This window comes from Falco naumanni, chromosome 3, assembly GCF_017639655.2.
Source record: "Falco naumanni isolate bFalNau1 chromosome 3, bFalNau1.pat, whole genome shotgun sequence".
NCBI lineage: Eukaryota > Metazoa > Chordata > Aves > Falconiformes > Falconidae > Falco > Falco naumanni.
The window spans coordinates 3,866,193-3,882,933 of NC_054056.1; the positions used below are offsets into that span (position 1 = coordinate 3,866,193).

At 39.8% G+C, this 16,741-nt stretch overlaps 1 protein-coding gene across 5 annotated transcripts in view; it reads right to left on the reverse strand.

Moving 5' to 3' along the window:
* Positions 1-388: 388 nt before the first annotated feature.
* ZMYM4 (zinc finger MYM-type containing 4) overlaps positions 389-16,741 on the reverse strand; it is a 43,929-nt gene continuing 27,576 nt past the window's right edge. For 3 of the 5 annotated variants that reach the window (XM_040586233.1, XM_040586232.1, XM_040586231.1), the window contains 14 exons: positions 15,704-15,844; positions 15,371-15,408; positions 14,023-14,167; positions 12,873-12,994; positions 12,354-12,525; positions 11,253-11,306; positions 10,948-11,127; positions 10,316-10,410; positions 9,582-9,753; positions 7,680-7,831; positions 6,199-6,310; positions 4,606-4,854; positions 3,606-3,735; positions 389-2,170 (listed from right to left, as the gene is read on the reverse strand). In XM_040586233.1, coding sequence (XP_040442167.1) covers positions 1,963-2,170; positions 3,606-3,735; positions 4,606-4,854; positions 6,199-6,310; positions 7,680-7,831; positions 9,582-9,753; positions 10,316-10,410; positions 10,948-11,127; positions 11,253-11,306; positions 12,354-12,525; positions 12,873-12,994; positions 14,023-14,167; positions 15,371-15,408; positions 15,704-15,844 — 1,970 coding nt within the window. In that variant the 3' untranslated portion in view covers positions 389-1,962. Of the gene's footprint in view, positions 2,171-3,605; positions 3,736-4,605; positions 4,855-6,198; positions 6,311-7,679; positions 7,832-8,216; positions 8,313-9,581; positions 9,754-10,315; positions 10,411-10,947; positions 11,128-11,252; positions 11,307-12,353; positions 12,526-12,872; positions 12,995-14,022; positions 14,168-15,370; positions 15,409-15,703; positions 15,845-16,741 lie in introns of those variants that run through there. The other 2 variants (XM_040586235.1, XM_040586234.1) reach the window with 2 other exon arrangements.

A 16,741-nucleotide genomic window follows, 5' to 3' on the forward strand; every position in this document is an offset into this window, starting at 1 on the left:
TACTGACATCGAGGTTCTGGGCACACCTGTGTGCAACAGACACAGCTCGGACATTTTTTATCCCCTACAGACTTATACACTCATCTTTCCAGAATGGTTTTATTTTCCCTGAAACGTTCCATCAACCAGCCCCATCCAAAATAGCGTGCCTGCTATGTCACTATCTAATAGAACAATGGGGAGGGACGGGTTAGTGTTCACAGAACAAGAAATCAGCCTGTGGGAGCATCCCTGAGCCTCCAAATGCCGGGATACTGTACTGGCAGGGTACGGATTATGTCCCAAACATCTCCCCCTGGAGTGCTAGGCCAGGACATGGAGCAAGCAGTATCTTGGATCAGAAATGAAAGACACAGATGGGCTTTGATCAGACAGAATCAGGGGCAGGTTTACTTTTCACATAGTTTTCTGTATTAAAAAATACATCAGTGAAATCTGTTACAGGCAGGGACAGGACTACCGAGTACACAACGTCAATAGACTACTTTCTGATTTTATTTTTGTTAAATTACTTTTGTTACTGCTAAAAAAATAATTAAAAAACAAAAACAAATAAAACAAACAAAAAAAAGGAAATATAATTCAAGGCTGTTGATTTTCATCTCTTGAAATTTTAGTGACAAGATCAAATACCAGACCCCTGTTACACGATGGATAACTGACCAGAGCTAGATAAAAACCATACAATTCTCTTCTTTAAAAATAGTTTGGGTTTCCAATGAATTTGTGACCACTGGTCATCAGAAACACATACCTGTAGGTTGAGAAAACGGAGGTACAGACAGCATCTGATAATCTCCTGTCCTCTAAACACAATGTGGGAGCTTTTCTCTTCAAAAAGACGCAGTAACAGCCAAGCCTTAAAAAAATTTCTTTCCATTTCCAACACTATGACTAAATCTCTTTGGGTGGGGTGGGAAAAAGAACACATATGGTAATTTTCTACCACAGTTCTGTTGTCAAAAGTAATACTGCATCCTTTGTACAACACTGCACGCGTTGCAAAGGTGGAAAGAGAAAGAGTGCATGTATCTTTCATTTGAAATGACAAGGCCCTCCAAATTCGCCTTACAAAATAATCAAAAACAGAGGAGTAGGGAAAGAGGAGAAAGGAAAGCTGCCTTAAGGGAGAAACAATTTCCGCGCACCACAGTATTTGCTAGATTATATCGACAGACTGCAGAGCTACTGGGCTAGGTAAGGGATTTTCTGCACATACCCCAGGACAGTCACTCTCCTGTACATACCCCAGAAATGTTCGTCCCGTAACACGACCACTCTGAAGTTTGACCTACAGCACCTCTTCCACATCAAAGACTCAACAGGGCTAGACCTGGTGTCAGCCTGGACCGAGAGCTAGATTCTGGCCTCGTGTGACCCTTTAACAGCAGCCAGACCGTTCTCCAGTTAGATAGCCAGCGGCTTCTGCCTTCCTAACATTTGATCCCAGTTCCAAAAAAAATTACAAAAGCATATGTGTACGTGTATTTATAATGGAAGGTGTCTGTCTAAATATCACCACTTTCTCTCTCGCCCCCGTGAAGAGCTCTAGGATCTCCACGTGTCCTTTGGCAGCAAGGACTGCCAGCCATCAGGCTGAGACGTCACGTGAGCCACAGTCTAGCTCTCCATGCCCAACATTGTTATGGTAGATTTTACACAACCATTTTCCTTAAAAATATCTTGCAACTTTTTCAAATCCTAAACAGATAACGGATTTATGCACCACTCAAATAGGTTCATCTTGAATTTGTTCAGAGATTTATCGGTGCCACAGGACGTTGTTTTTTGCAGCTTACACAGCTTGCTTCCTTCCAGTTCCAGTTTGTACATCCACTGTGGTTCAAAATATGCCTGTAGGTGACATTATCTTGGCTTATTTGATACACATTTTCCAAAGGCTGGATGTATTCACAGTTTGGTGCTTCTGATGTGTATTCAAAGGAAAATATCCCACTTCAGTTAGTCTGACAACTCAATATCAGAGTCCTCTGATTTGACTTTGGCAAGTTCTTCGTGTACCTCCCTCACCATAAGAATACGTGTTAACATGATGTCCAAGGTTCCTGGGTCTATTGGCAATGTGGAATACCACATGGGGCTATTGGGTACACAGGAACGCTCAGGTTGGAGGTAAAATACATCACTTCTCTGCTTCACGCTTTCAGAACTGCCAACGGCAAAAAAGGAAGAGCACATTAGCAGGAGGCAGCATTAACAGTCCTACTCACAAAAACGCTAAGGAGAAACAGCGAAGAAAACGAAAGTTACATTGAGATGACAGCACTGGAATTTAAACAGCTGAATTCCAATCTTTTTGTTAGTGACTTGCTTTCCCCCCTTCAACTTAGGGAACGGTTGTTTCCAGGTCATAATTTAGCATTAGCTGCTTATAAAGAAACAAAGAAAATCAGTGACTTCTTTACAGATGTGGTTCTTCAATCATAGTTCCATCCAATTAACGGTACTAGCATCGTGACATGATTGATAGAAGCACTGAACAGTCAATCTCCAAATGAAACCGGTTCTAGAATTCCAGAATCGCTACGCACTTTGGCGCAGGGAATGTTCCAAGAGCTAGCAAAACTAAATCCTAGCTTGCCTACTCATGGTGCAGAACAGTAAGCCCATCTGCTTGAACGACTGACCGTGTGGCTCTGAGGCAGCTTTCAGGCTCTGGGAGGAAGACAAAGCCCTCTAGAGCAAGGATCGCTCCTGCCTGGCTTTGGAATATTCACATTAAAACAGAAAAGTGATTTTTTACTGCTGCTTGCACCACTGCGGGGGCTCAGCTATGATATGTGAGGAGCATGAAGATGTTTTCCCAGCCCAAGGACAGCTAAAAGTTTCTTCTAATGATACGCAGTAAAGACAAGGAAGGTAAGCAGAGGGAGACAAAGAGTCAGGACAGTTGCCACGCATGCCTTTGCCTAAGTAACTGGACTATTTGTAGTAGGCTCAGTAGGTGCGTTTTTGAGAGTGATTTGTTTGAGTTTTAACTGACACTAATGAGATGCTGTTTCATTTTGCATGTGTATTTTCTCTGAAGGGAGAAGAACATTACATTCCACCTGCTCAACGATCTAACTAAAGTTTATATAGAAACAAGAGGAGACAAATGATTTATATCTATGTCCTTGCTATACAGTCTCCTTTCTAACTCCTGAATACAAGTTAATCTCACATTTCAGCAGGCAAAAGCTATCAGCAGTTTTACCTAAGTCACACTTTTCCCACCCTCTTTCACAAGGAACATGATGTCAGGGTATTAAGTTATAATCTTCTCAAAAGAAGGATCCTGTATGGGAATGAAGGGAGATGAGAAAGCCACGGTCACTATAGTAACGCCCCTTGTTTACCTTTACACCCTGTGGATGTGTAAACAGGTATTTAAAGAATACATCTTGACTCAAGACCAGTAACAAATACTACCTATCTGCTGAGTCTAACAGCAGTGCTGATGCTGGAAGTCATGGTTGCATTCACACTGAGGGATCAGGAACTGGAGAGAGGAGCCCGCAGCACAGGTACAAAAGGTCTGAGCAGGAACCTTGCCCAAATGCCTGTTCCAGTCTACAGACCAAAAATCAAGTTCTGTCACTTACCATTTTGATAAGTAAAATTCATAAAGTCGGACTGGACATCTCAGAGGATTATCTGTATTTTCAGCCATTTCCACTGCTGTTGGAATCTCCTCATCTTCACTGCGTTTCCTTTTGCCTACAGATAATTTATCTGGATATACAAAAACGGCATCACAAAAGTTCAGTGAAAAACAGTGCCTTCAAGAATAAGCCCTAGTCGCTTAGCCTAGCACCTAGTGATGGGACTGTGCATCACACGGAAGGACACTACTTGAACTGATTATCTGTCACATGCAAGTCAAATGGTTTGATCTGCCGGAGGGGCAAAAGACTGCGTATGCTACATGCTGTCCAAAGCCCATGGCTCGTCTAGAAAACCAACAAGAATTAGTATCTATCAGAAAAATATGGAGGATATAATTTTTCCTAATAAAGCAGAATTCACGTAACACACCGGAACTATTAACTGAAGCAGTCGATCAAGACTTTCCTTTTCCAAATACCAAAAAATAACCACAAACGAAAATCTGTCTTTCTTCGCCTCCGAGGTCAGGATAGTCCCTGCTCATGAGCAAGCCCCTAGCTTCACCTAAAACTGCTGTTCATCATTCGGGCTGCCTTGTGTGTTCACTGCACAGACCTAGGACAAATCTGGGCATTAAAAGGGCATGATAAAGTTCTGGACCTCAATAATACGAAGTCCAGAGAAAAGTGCTTCAGAAAAGGCCTTTAACTCATGCAGTAGTTAAAGTTTTGTGCTAGCCTAGGATAGTATAAAAGACAAGCTTGCAGCCAAACGTGTGGCACCTCTTTTATAAATTTTTACTGAACACCTTGGGTCACACAGAATTTCTCTTTAAACCTTACTAGAGTGAAAAAATTTTGAAAATCTACAGGGTAACAGCATCTTCATAACTCTGCTTACTGCATTAATGTATTTTTCTCTTCAGTCCTTTCTAGAAAAAAGGAGCAGACGACATAAACATGATTGCCAAAATTCAGATGATCAGAAAGCACTCACCTGATTCTACCTCTTGTTTTTGAAAGGGTGGGAAAAAACGTAAATATGTCATCTTAGTATTATACTTCAGAGTTCGGGTGCGTCTCATAACATGGGCAAAGGATAGTTTCAGGTGCTCACTGACATTCTTTAGTTGGAAGTATTTGGTGTTGAAGAATAGAAGTGTGTTCAATAATACAATAGGGGAATATGCACCCAGCTGTTTACATTCCCACAAGTGCTCCTCTTCAATTCTTGAGAACATATAACCTAGAAACAACGGGCAAAGAAAAAACAGCAGAGTTATTTATGCAATTTTAGGGCTTTCCCCGTATTCAGTTACAAATTAAGAGCTTTTACAAGCTGTGTCTAATCTAGCAGATTTTCAGAATCTTCCCAAAGCAATGAAAACTTCATACATGAGCCGGGTGGGAAGGCAGAAATGAGTAAAATTAAGTACGCAGATTCTGCCAGAGATCCACGTAAATCCTCTTTCAGCTAACCTTCTATATTAACAAACTGCGTATCAGATCAAATTCAGACCTATCATAAGCAACTGTAATTCCAATAAAACGAAGAACACTGCATGCACAAACGTAAGAGGGGGCATGCAGAACCAAGCTGCGGAACAGCATGATCTTCCAATACCTAAGGAATGGAGAGAGGATACAAAGGAAGACTGCAGACACCAGCAGAATCTCACCAAGTTCTAATTTCACTGTATTAAATCACAGTCAGCCAACTGCAAAAATGTGTAATTCCTAAGACATGGAGCATGAGTTTAAAATTTACCATCTTTATATACAAACAGCCCACTGTGATCATCGTAAGTCTGTTAGGAAAAGAAGATACGGGTGCTTGTAAGAGGTTTGTTGGGAAAAAACCCACATCCCTCTATGTAGCAGTCTAGAAGTAACCAGACTATTTCTGTATTAAAGAAAAAGTTCATTTTCTAAATGAAAAAACAGTTGTGAATACATGTATGGAGTTGCCAATGTCACTCAAGTTTCGCTGATACTCTGAAAAAGATCTCGCATACTAATACGGCTGGTGTCCAGCTTTATAAACTGCATGATCGTACCTGAAGACCAATTAAAAATATCTGCAGAATTTGGAAACTCTTAATTTGGAAGTGACTGAGGTGAGAAGAACTTGGAATCCAGGAGCCGAGACAAGATTCCCATGATTTGCTAATGTGATCCTCAGATCCATCAGAAGTATTTCCAGTACTAATAGGGAAATACCAGTGCCACTGTACACGGTATTTACAGTAACTCATTGCAAACCCTACAGACAATTCTGGCTATCTGTATTCAAAAAAGATGAGCTAAAAGTTGAGGGAAGAGAACTAGCATGTTGACTACTGGAATGGGAAGCCTTTCTGGCAAAGGAGTCGAGAGATTGATCAGAGGCAAAGATACATTTAAGTGTAATCCGTAACTGGTAGAAACAGACATAAAATCCATGATGCTAGTCTACCACAAACAATTACACGGTGGAGAAACAGACTAACGTAAATGCCTCAGATCACATTCTTCTTCACGGCATTGAGAAAATATTAATTTATAATATGGCTTTGTCATGCAGCTACACAAAACAAAATAATTGTCCTACCATTTGGAAGAATTGTAGGTTCCCAGATTTTCAAAAGTTTTGTAAGTTCAATCATAAACCTGGAATAGGGCTCGGTAAAAATGTTATCTATTCTACCATTCTCAAACAGGTACTACAAGAGAAAAAAAAAAGGAAGACATACAGTTTGTGATTATTTAACAGTGCAGAGAAGACACAGGACATCAGATTCTTTTCCTTTCTTATGTTCCAGTGTCTTATGTTCCAAACCACTTTGTTGAAACCTTCAGTAAGATATCAGGGATCTTTCTGCAGGGACTGGGACCTCCCCAGTATGGAATGAGAGATCTAGCCAAGAATTATTGTTAATATTCCCAGCTCTAGAGCTGTTTTCTGAAAAATCATCGTTCTTTAAGTGTTAAATATTCTTGAAAAAAGCCTGCCTATAAAAAACAGAAAACTTGTTGAGTATTTTTCTGTGGAAAACAACTTCACATGCTAATACCTCCCAACAATAGATACAGGCCCAGCGCTAGGCTGCTGAAATAGCTCAACTTAAAGCATCAAGGTGCAAGTCCCTCAAATTCCTGTCAAGCAGGAGTTAAAAATTTTTTTCTGCAAGTCAGGAGTGTGTATCAATAAGTAAGTCAAAACTGGAATACACAAAAACTGCTGATACTTCTAGGCCTTATCCACTGCACTCTGAATTTTTAACTCTTTCTACGTTTTTTTTCAAGCATAGCCAGAAAACAAGGAAATAAAAGGTAATTCCATGGCTAGTCAAATGACAGGTTTTACATTAGAAGTAGCTTTGCCTAGTCAAATGACAGGTTTTCATTAGGAGTAGCTTTTGACTCCTTATCTCCAAATGACTGTTTAAGGAAAGGAATAAGCAGGCTATTCTAAAAAAATGCCCCTAACAAAAATATACTAAATGTGGAGTTTTAAACAGAAGTTAGTATTATCTTAGGTTTGTACTGCAACTGTTACAAGGCAGGTAGCAAGGACTTAGTACATTACTCTTAGCATTTATTAATTATAATGAAATTATTCCCATTGTATTTTTTCTGTAAATACTGCCAACACAAAAGGTATCTGTCTAGCGACTGAAGGAGCTCAGGCTTTGCTGGGTAACCTCTTCCATGTAAACTCGTATATTAGAAGAACATTGTGCAACTGTTCTAGATTTAAAGCACTACATTATAAAGCAAATAATCCTGAGAAGCAAATTTTTCCTATACATGAAAAGGGACTGAAAAGGTACCAAACCCAAAGATTTGTGTTTAGGTAGAAACACCTAGCCCTTCATGCCACACTCCTCCCAAGTACAGAAGAAGCCTGTTCATTCTGATCATAAAAAGGTCACAAACTTGTCAAATATGTGATTAAGACAGACTTAAGAACAAAGCACAAAATTGCTTCCTCTACAAAAACCATGCAGTTAGATGGGACTATGGATATAAAACATAAATAAGCATAGCAAGTTTCGTTGTTCTCAGCAATACCCTAATTCTCTGAGTTACCTGCTGAATTCCAAGGCACAAGTATAAGATGCTGTCAGGATCATATTTTTCTCCATTTGGTCTCCGCACCTCTTGAATAAACTGGCACAAGCCAAAACTCAGCTCAGCAAAAGTGCATGAGAGAATGTCCTCCTTGAGTTTCACAGGACAAACTGTGGCAAAGAAAATTATTAGAAAAAATTAACTCGATTCAACAGATTAAATCTTCACACATTCGTTATTATTTCATGTAGGCAGAACTATTAAATCTTCTCTCTCGTACATGAAGTACCCCGGATGACTAAACTTCTGAACGATTCCCCATCTGTTGGCTAACAATTAAATGAGGACTTGGCCAATATAAACCAAACCAGCTGCATGTGCGACCAGTATAAATGCTGCAATTGAGTAATAAGGCTGCAGGTATTTAAAGGTAAGAGATTGAAATGTTAGGGAGTCTGCTGAGCTCAAAAAAGAGCTTTTTGGGCTCAAAATGTGGCACGGCAATGGCTGCATGTCCCGGAGGCTGGCAGCATAGGGTTGGGAAAGAGGTTTCACCTCTATAGTTGGACTCAGGGGAATTTTGAGTGAGAGAAAGATCTTGAGCATTTCCTAATAGTTTTGGACTGGAGTTGAGTGCAGCATATTTGACTCCTTAACGGGAGAAGGAATGAAGAGTTTAACAGGACATGCATGGGATTCGGAAAAGGAAGCAGAGCAATCAGGGAATCGATCAATCAAAGGATCTGCAATGAAATTACCAGGCTTGCCTGCTTCACACCTTACAAAGAACCTGCCTGGGACTAGGCAGGGAACCTTTCTGAGAAGGGAGGGTGGACAGATTCCTGGAACTGACTGTAATATTTGCTTCCTTAGAAGAAGAAAACACATTAACTCATGTGACAACTCTACTTCTGGAAAACAAAAACCAGCTGCTCTCATGTAATGAGAACAAAAATTCCAAATAAGAGAGGAAAAAGCAGATCTCATTCTAGCTAAATTTCTTCCCTTGGGGATCCTTCTTACATAAGCCCTGCCATGCCTAGTTCTTTACATTGCAGAAGTATTTAGTTTGTTTTCTTCCCCGCCATCCCAAAGAAGCTCAGTTGTATTCCTTACTTAAATTCTCTGCTTGACTCTGAAAATTTGCCCACAAAACTCTCAGTGCAAGCATGTAAGACAGATTTGAGACCAGGGAAAAGGGGAGTTAGCCACTGCCAAATGCCAGGACTGCTCTGCTTTTGTAAAAACAAATAAAATAATCCATAACCAGAAAAATAAGCAAAAGTGATATTTATATTGTCATTGTTATCTATCACCCTAGTGAGATACAGGAACAATTCATGCTTTTAAAGTTCGTTTCAGGCAGGTTGCAGCAAAGAATGGGTAGACTTTTTGACAAGTTTCTTTCCAGCTGTGCAGCCTAGAAATAAGTTGTTAAGATTTTAACGTTGTAGCACACAATTTTTTTACAGCAAAAAGTTATGCTGAGAAACAAATACTTTGTGAATGCGTTAGCTACAGATGAAAAAGATGGGGCCAAGCTGGTGTTGTCAGCTTAGAATTATGGCCTGATAATAGCTCAGGAAAGCTCTGCAGCTGCATAAAGCATCTCTTCTACAAATGAAGAACTACTACATGCAAATGAACACAAAGTGAAGGTTAAAAGACTAACAGTTCTAATGTTGAAAAGAAATCTGGTATTTTAGAGCCTGTTTTAATAGGTAACAGGTCAATTAAAAATGTAATAGCTACGATTTTTAAATGCATGAAAAGATGTAAGACAGTATTCCATGAAATCTCTTCTCCACTCATGGGTATTTTAAAACTCAGTAATATCTAATCTTAATCTTTATTTGAACAACATATCATGCCAAGGGCTCTTCAACTAAGTATTCTGTTTCCACTGAGAGAAAAATTCACCTGAAAACTTCAGGTCCCCTTGTTCCTCCTGTGAATTTTTCCATTGGACCCAGTTTTTCCAGGCATTTACCCCGTACATATACTTTAGGGTCATCCCAGAAACAGAGCAACCTGGATAGGAGCCCTGCATCAGATTCCGGGGCTCTACAGAAACTACAGACTTCTTCCGTCCCTACAGGCAAACAAACAAATCAAAACAAATAAACATTTAGTAAGCACTTCATCAATGGAGGCTTAACTTGATTTCACATAAAAAGTCTGTTATGCTGACATGGTAACAAAATCCTCCTCTCACAACAGAATCTGAATGGATATATATGTATTTTTAATATGTGGACAAATATTAACCACATTTTACAGAAAAGATGCATTAAAAATCAGTCATTCTCACTGTGATAAATATGCACAGAAATATATTCCTCTTTAGCTACACAAGAAAAAAATGATTCTTTCCTGTAGATTATGACACTACTTAAAAGACATCTCTTTGGAGTTTTTTTAAATGATTCACATTTAAAAGATGTTCTGCACTAAAAAGAGCATTTATTCTACCTAGCTGCAGAGGGGGAGAAAAAAAAATCTTATACAGCAGAACAGGAATAAATATACACTGGAGTTGAACTGAGGTCTCATTTTCACCCTGGAGCAGTATTTTTGTCCTTCTGAATATAAGCATGCACATAACGTTATTACCCCAAATGCAAGGAACTGGTGTTCCAGAAGTACTTTCTTACCCGTCTTTTTGGCTGTGGGAAGCCATCTCTATGTCTCCGTCTTGCTCGTGAACGCGAATGCAAACCCAGTCCTTTACTCAGGGGGTCAAATGAGTCTGAAGTCAAATCAACACAATTAAGAGTTTAATTACCGGATTTAAGAGCCCAGGTAGGAGTGTCACTTAGATACTATGGAATAACTCACAGTTGGCAAACATACTTGTATATTCAAGTAATGCTTTTACCTTTGAATAATTAGGCAATCTATATACATTCTGTATAATGAAAGTAAATTCTCAAAAGAGAAAAAAAGCCCCCCCAAACAGTGGGTGTACTTATTCCAGCCAACTTACGTTCTTACGCACCACTCACAGGGATTACACCTAGGGACACAGAAGTGATAAATTCAAAGGAGTCAAGTAAGGCTACCTGCTACTGTTGCTGCGGGTTCTGTAGAATGCTGTCTTTAAAGATACCAGCAATATTTCAAAAATAGTAATTCTTAGTAGAGCTGATATATTACTGCAGCATTCAATACCCAGTTTTACTACAGGAAAACGCATACCCTTCCTAAGCAAGCTGCCAGTACAATGCTTACTCAGAAAACTGTGTACTTTTATACAACAATGCATTTTTCTTCTCATTATACCGACCTGATGGAAAATCAGCCTCCAGGTCCTGTTCCACATCACCTTTGGAGAACTGCTTCAGTTCTGGGTCTGGTTCTGGCAGGGCATTTGATCGTAAGGCATAGTGATTTAACTCATCCTCCCAGCTGTGTGGAGTGGACACTGCTTCCGATTCCAGATCTCCACTGTAAGTGCTACCTTGGTCTGCAATGAGAGTGATCAGATATACCACATGCTATAGAGAAGGGCAAACAACAAGAGGAGTTTGCAAGAAAAGATACATCAGGATCAAAAACCATTGGCAAAAACACCACAACAATCTAACTGACCTTTCTCAAATATCTTGGGGTCCAGGAAGAGCTCATGTTCAGATGTTTGAGATCCTTTAGAAAAAGAAGGAAATCTGTATCTACAAATGAGGCACAGCTTACATAACTAATACAAAATACTCTGAACACCGAAAGGCTATGTATTAGGCTGCAACAGTAACACACGTGTCTTCACTACAGTTCTCCTAACAGCTTTCTACCTTGGTCACGCTGTTACGGGAGAAACAGAAATGCAGAACTAACCCATGTTTGCTTTTCCAAATGTTTCCATTGCCGTCTTTGAGTCATCTGTAGACAAGTAAGATATTTCGTTCATTTCTTTTCAGCTTGTTCCACTTTTATTACATGGGATGATCACTATCCAACACACTCTAACCTGCATCACGCTCCAAGAATCCACCATAAAAATCCTGATAGGAAAATATTCTTGTAAAACAGCTGCACTGTCTTCTTGATTTTGACTCCTGCTAATGCATGATGTACTGATCTGGAGATTACTACCTCTAGTATATCTGTTACTGTCAGCAAAAGTCAAGTCGGCACCTACGATCAGTGACAGGGATGCAAAGACTTCTAAACCACTGTCAGCGCTCAATATCTAACACGGGTTCTAGGCTGTTCTATGTTCTAACATAGCTCTAGTGAACGCTGACTGATAAACCTCTGTGAAATGATGAAACCCGCAGAAAGGTGCGGCTATAACCAGCACCTGGGACGGGAACAATGGAGGAAGAGTAAATTAATCTTCAAAGAAAGTATGCTTTCAAAACCAAGAACAGAATATTGTACACAGAGGCAAAATTATCTCAAAACATGCAGTTCAGCTGAATTCCCAGAAGGCCTCCTTTTTTTAAGATTAAGTAATCAAAATTGCTAAGACATGAGATAAGCATTATAGTCCTGTCTAGGTTGGCATTTTACTTGCATGAACACTTTCATTATGAAAAATAAATGTTGGTAAGATAAGAGGACCATTTAATTTGGCGTGCATACTTGGGAAGCAGCCAATACAGGTCCTACATCTATTTCTCTATCTATCTTCCGTGACGAGAGGACCTTAATCTCACTGCATTTAGTTTCCTTTTTAAAAACGCCACATACCACCATGAGAGTGTGTTTTTTCTTTCCCCTCATCTTCTGCAATCATTTCTGCCATCTGAAGGAGATCAGCTTCAAATGGATTTGTGGGCATCTTTTCCTTGATATCCTGAATAGTTTCAATGATCTTATCAGCATTATCCAGGGTAGTTGGGAAGAGCATGGGAACTGGCACCTATGGAACATGCGGAAAATATCAGAGCATGTTTGGGGGTGAAGGGAAACAGCAAATACACAAAGGAGATTCCTCTCATTTAATCTCACATATATTTTAGGACTACTATATTTTGTTTTAAAATAACTCCAGATTGGACAACTTGTTTCATTTCTACAACAACCCTAAAAATTGGTAGTTTTGTGTGATGGTGCTTAACCAAACACTATGCGACAAGGAAAGAAATGGCTTCAAGGACTCCAAATACCACTGGCACGACTAGTGACAAAACCCAATGACACTGCTCTGCGTCCTGTTCAGAAACAGGACTGAAAATCACTTCTCTAGTGAACTGAAGAGTAACTTACAGGTACTGGCATCCCAAGTGGAACTGGTGTGTACTGAGTGTAGAGGTGAAGGGGCACTGGCACAAACACTGGTACAGGAACAGGCACCACAACAATCTGGGGTTTAACAGCTTCTTCTTCTTCTGTTATACCAAAAATAGAACAAAACAAAAATTGTTTAACCATGTAACTATCCAGTACATTCCAGAGTGTCCATGATAATTGTTTGGACTTCTGCTTGTAACTCAGTGTGCACAGCACTGGGTCTTGGCTCACAGTCATCTTTCACTTTAGCACTGTTGTAGCAAGTACTAATACTACAGTTTGGAAATAACAGTACTGTGATTATATACACAAAATGCTGGAAAGGAAGAGAGTGGAAATAAGTATTAAATACTAAGGTTTGCATCCAAGTAAATGGTGTGTTAGTGCAATTACCTCACAACTAACTACAACACTGTAAGAAGGTACCATTAAAAAAAAAAAACCTACAGTCTTCCCACTTCATCTTCCTCACCAAGAGGTTTGTATCAAGGCTAGACGCCCCAAGCTCCTTCTATAGTAACAATGATGAAAAAAGCACTCCTCAGTGGCAATCGACTATGTAACAGCCTTTGAAGGGGCTTCTGTTTCCTTCCCAGCCCTCCCACAGAGGGAGCTTTGAGCAAACATGAATCTAAAGAAATTATCTTAGAAATAGGGCCTTAACTTTCAAGAGATTCTTAGTATCTTATCTAATAACTAAAGTTAAGAGTTGAAATAACCTTTGAAAAATCATGCACTTTATTAAAATGAGTTTGCTCTTGTGGCTTGAGCTGCGAGACCTAAGAATTCACAAATTCTGTCCTCAGGAAAACAAGTTCCCTCCATAGCCTTTTGCATGTCACTTAACCACTCACTTAATTCCCCATAGTTAAGACAACTGCAGGATGCTAAACATGAGTTAAAGCAAATCTCAAGACTCATCACGCATGAAGCTTTATGGATTCCAAAGAACAGCAAATGTTGCTATCTGTAAGGCAAACAGCTACTTGGAATATACTGTACAACAATCTGAAAGCTAGTTGAGATTTTAACATACATTCAAAAATATTCTGTTACATAAATCATGCATTACTCTCTCAAATGCAATACAGACTTTTATAAAAAGGGTAGGAGATTAGATACATACCTGTCTGGCATTCTTTGTTTTGTGTGTGAGGTTTGCATGAGGTGGCCTTAGTCTGTGTGATTGGCTTGCACAGTAACGCTTTATTTTTTAGAAGCCTAGGTGGTTGTGATGGTGGTAGCTTTAGGGCATCTGTCTGAGTACTAGCCTGTTTGGAAAAATACAAATGAGGGCTGAGTCAGTACAGGTTTGGAGGATACCGTAAGATTGGCATTTGTTCTCTACTATGGGAGGTTGAACAAATTAAAACTCTCCTTCTTGATAAAAATGATCGTTTAAAAACTATTGCAAAAACAGCTTGCTAATGTATTCAGTGCTTTCTGGTCTTCATCTCAATTTATTTTAATCAAACAATAGGCATGGGGTTTTTTTTTTGTTAATAGTGCAATGAATAAAGCTGCAAGAATTTTTGGTTTCTGTAGTCAAATAACCTCTACAAACTTTTGACCTTGGAATCTTACTGATGGCAAAGATATAAACTGCAGTTATATCAAGATACTTTTGATGACTAAAAGTCTGGCTGATACAGATACCCAAAAAACTCAGTAAATGATGTGAAACCACTGGAAAGAAATAGAAGAAAAAAATGAGCACAAATGCTGGCAGTATCACTATCACTTCCTGATTACACACAGACTGACTATTCATGCTTGTACTAATTTCATGTCCTGCTAACTGTAATTTTCAGGCATGCATTCAAATAACAGGATCTATTTCATTAGGGAAAACTCATCATACTCTAATGCACAAATGGCACTTCAGCGAAAAGCAAGGGTGTCAGTCTTCCAGACTACACAGTCTTCATATTCGAAGAGAGTTGCAAGATGTACACCACATATCTTAAAGGGCTTAAGAATAGGAACTCTAGGAGTTATTCATAGGTAAGTGGTGCCAATGGTTCCCCACAGCTCTGTTACCACACTGAGTAGTGGGGAAGGAGAGCTAAGTTGCAAGAGCTTGGTCACGTCAGTCCCAGCAGCCCACGCCGGTCCCCCTCCTCCCATCCTAGTCCATTTGACAGCACACCCCACTGCTGGGCACAGAAGGTAGCCTCAAGTACAGAAGCCACACAGAAACTGCTTGAGAACTACAGCCATCTCAAGAGCTACAATCTGACAAGCCTTGTCTTAAAACATCTAATCCATCTGTCAGTGGACACAAAAAGACTTTCATACCATACATGTTCTATCCATTTTTTAAAAAAGCGTCTGCAAGCTGGATGGATTTTAAATCACAATCACAACCAGGAAAAGCAGTTACAAAATGATGTTGCAAAATTCTCGGCTACTTTACTTGTTATTGATACAATCTGGGTGAAAGTGAGAAAAAAAGAGTCTCTCATAAAACTTACATCTCCTATTATTTTTGCTGTCACAGTAGGGACTGCACCTGTGAAGAAAAAAAACCATAAAACAGCCTGTGTACCATAATCAAGGACCATAAACCATACCCTGCCAAGGTCAAGAAAAAGAATTCCCATTAAACCCCATTCCCTGCTGTACATACATAAATGTTAATTATTATTTATACCTAGGTAAAGGAAGGACAGAAGCGTAACCATCTGCACTGATGTGAAGTGTAATGAAGAAGTGGCTGCTGTCCTCAGTGGAAAAGATTCCTGAGCAAATATAAATGTTCAGGAACAGAGATTTGAAAATATAGGCATCCTAGTCAGCAGCCTTACCCTGTAAAACATTGTTGGAGTTCACTGTAGGCTGGGCAGCAGGGGTGCTTGCAAGGGACACCACATTTGCTATGACAGGGGTTGAGTCCTTTCTCAAAGGAGGGGGGCCTGAGGAAGAAGCTGGTGCCATAGAAAGGTTTGCTGGACAGAGCAGACAGAAGAAAATTAAAAGAAGCAGTAAGATAATTTATAAAACAGCATTTCTAAAACAACACCCACCCTCCAGATCTATCTCCGAATGAAAAAGCCTGCTGTATGAGAAGGGGACGTAGGTCTCAAAGTCCAGTGTTTTGGTTTAAATAGGAGCTGGTCCCACAAGTAAACTTCAGCTGTTTTCCAGTAACGGAAACATTTCAGAAGTTCACCATAGTATGAAAGCAGCTTTCTCTTTGGAATAGTACGTGTATTGCAGCAGCACTCGGGAGACAAGAGCACTGGATGCCTCACTGTGCTCGATACTGAACACATGCAGTGTAGGATACAGTTGAGATCCTGACAAATAACAAATGATGCAAATTTTATGAGGCTCTGACAGTTCAAGAAATTCTTAGGTTCTTTCCATTTGAAAGCACCATTCGTTACCACGAATTACCACATTTCATCAAAAAATACTGTTCCTGAGGCACTCCGTTATGCCGGTAGCCCCCATTTCAGAGAGATGTCTGGAGACCAGTTTTGCAAAGGCGTTGCACTTGCCTCAGCTGAGTTGCAGGCACACTTCTGGAGAAGCAGGCCCACCGTACATTTTCCTATCCTTACTAAGAGCCAAATGACAAGACCAGGAGCATCACATGGCATAGTTATGGCCTGAAAGTATAAAGTTACTCATATATTACTCTTAATCAGGGAAAACAGCTCCCACCAATGTTAGCAGCAGACGTGTACAAAGTTGAAAAGTTGAATATGGCTGGTGCATACTATAAAATTTCAGTCAATATTCTTTATTGCTTGTTGGGTGCCTTAATGCTGCTGTCACCATCACTCAGTGGGAGATTACACCCCTCTTTAGAATCAGTGCTATTTCTGCCCTTTGTTTTA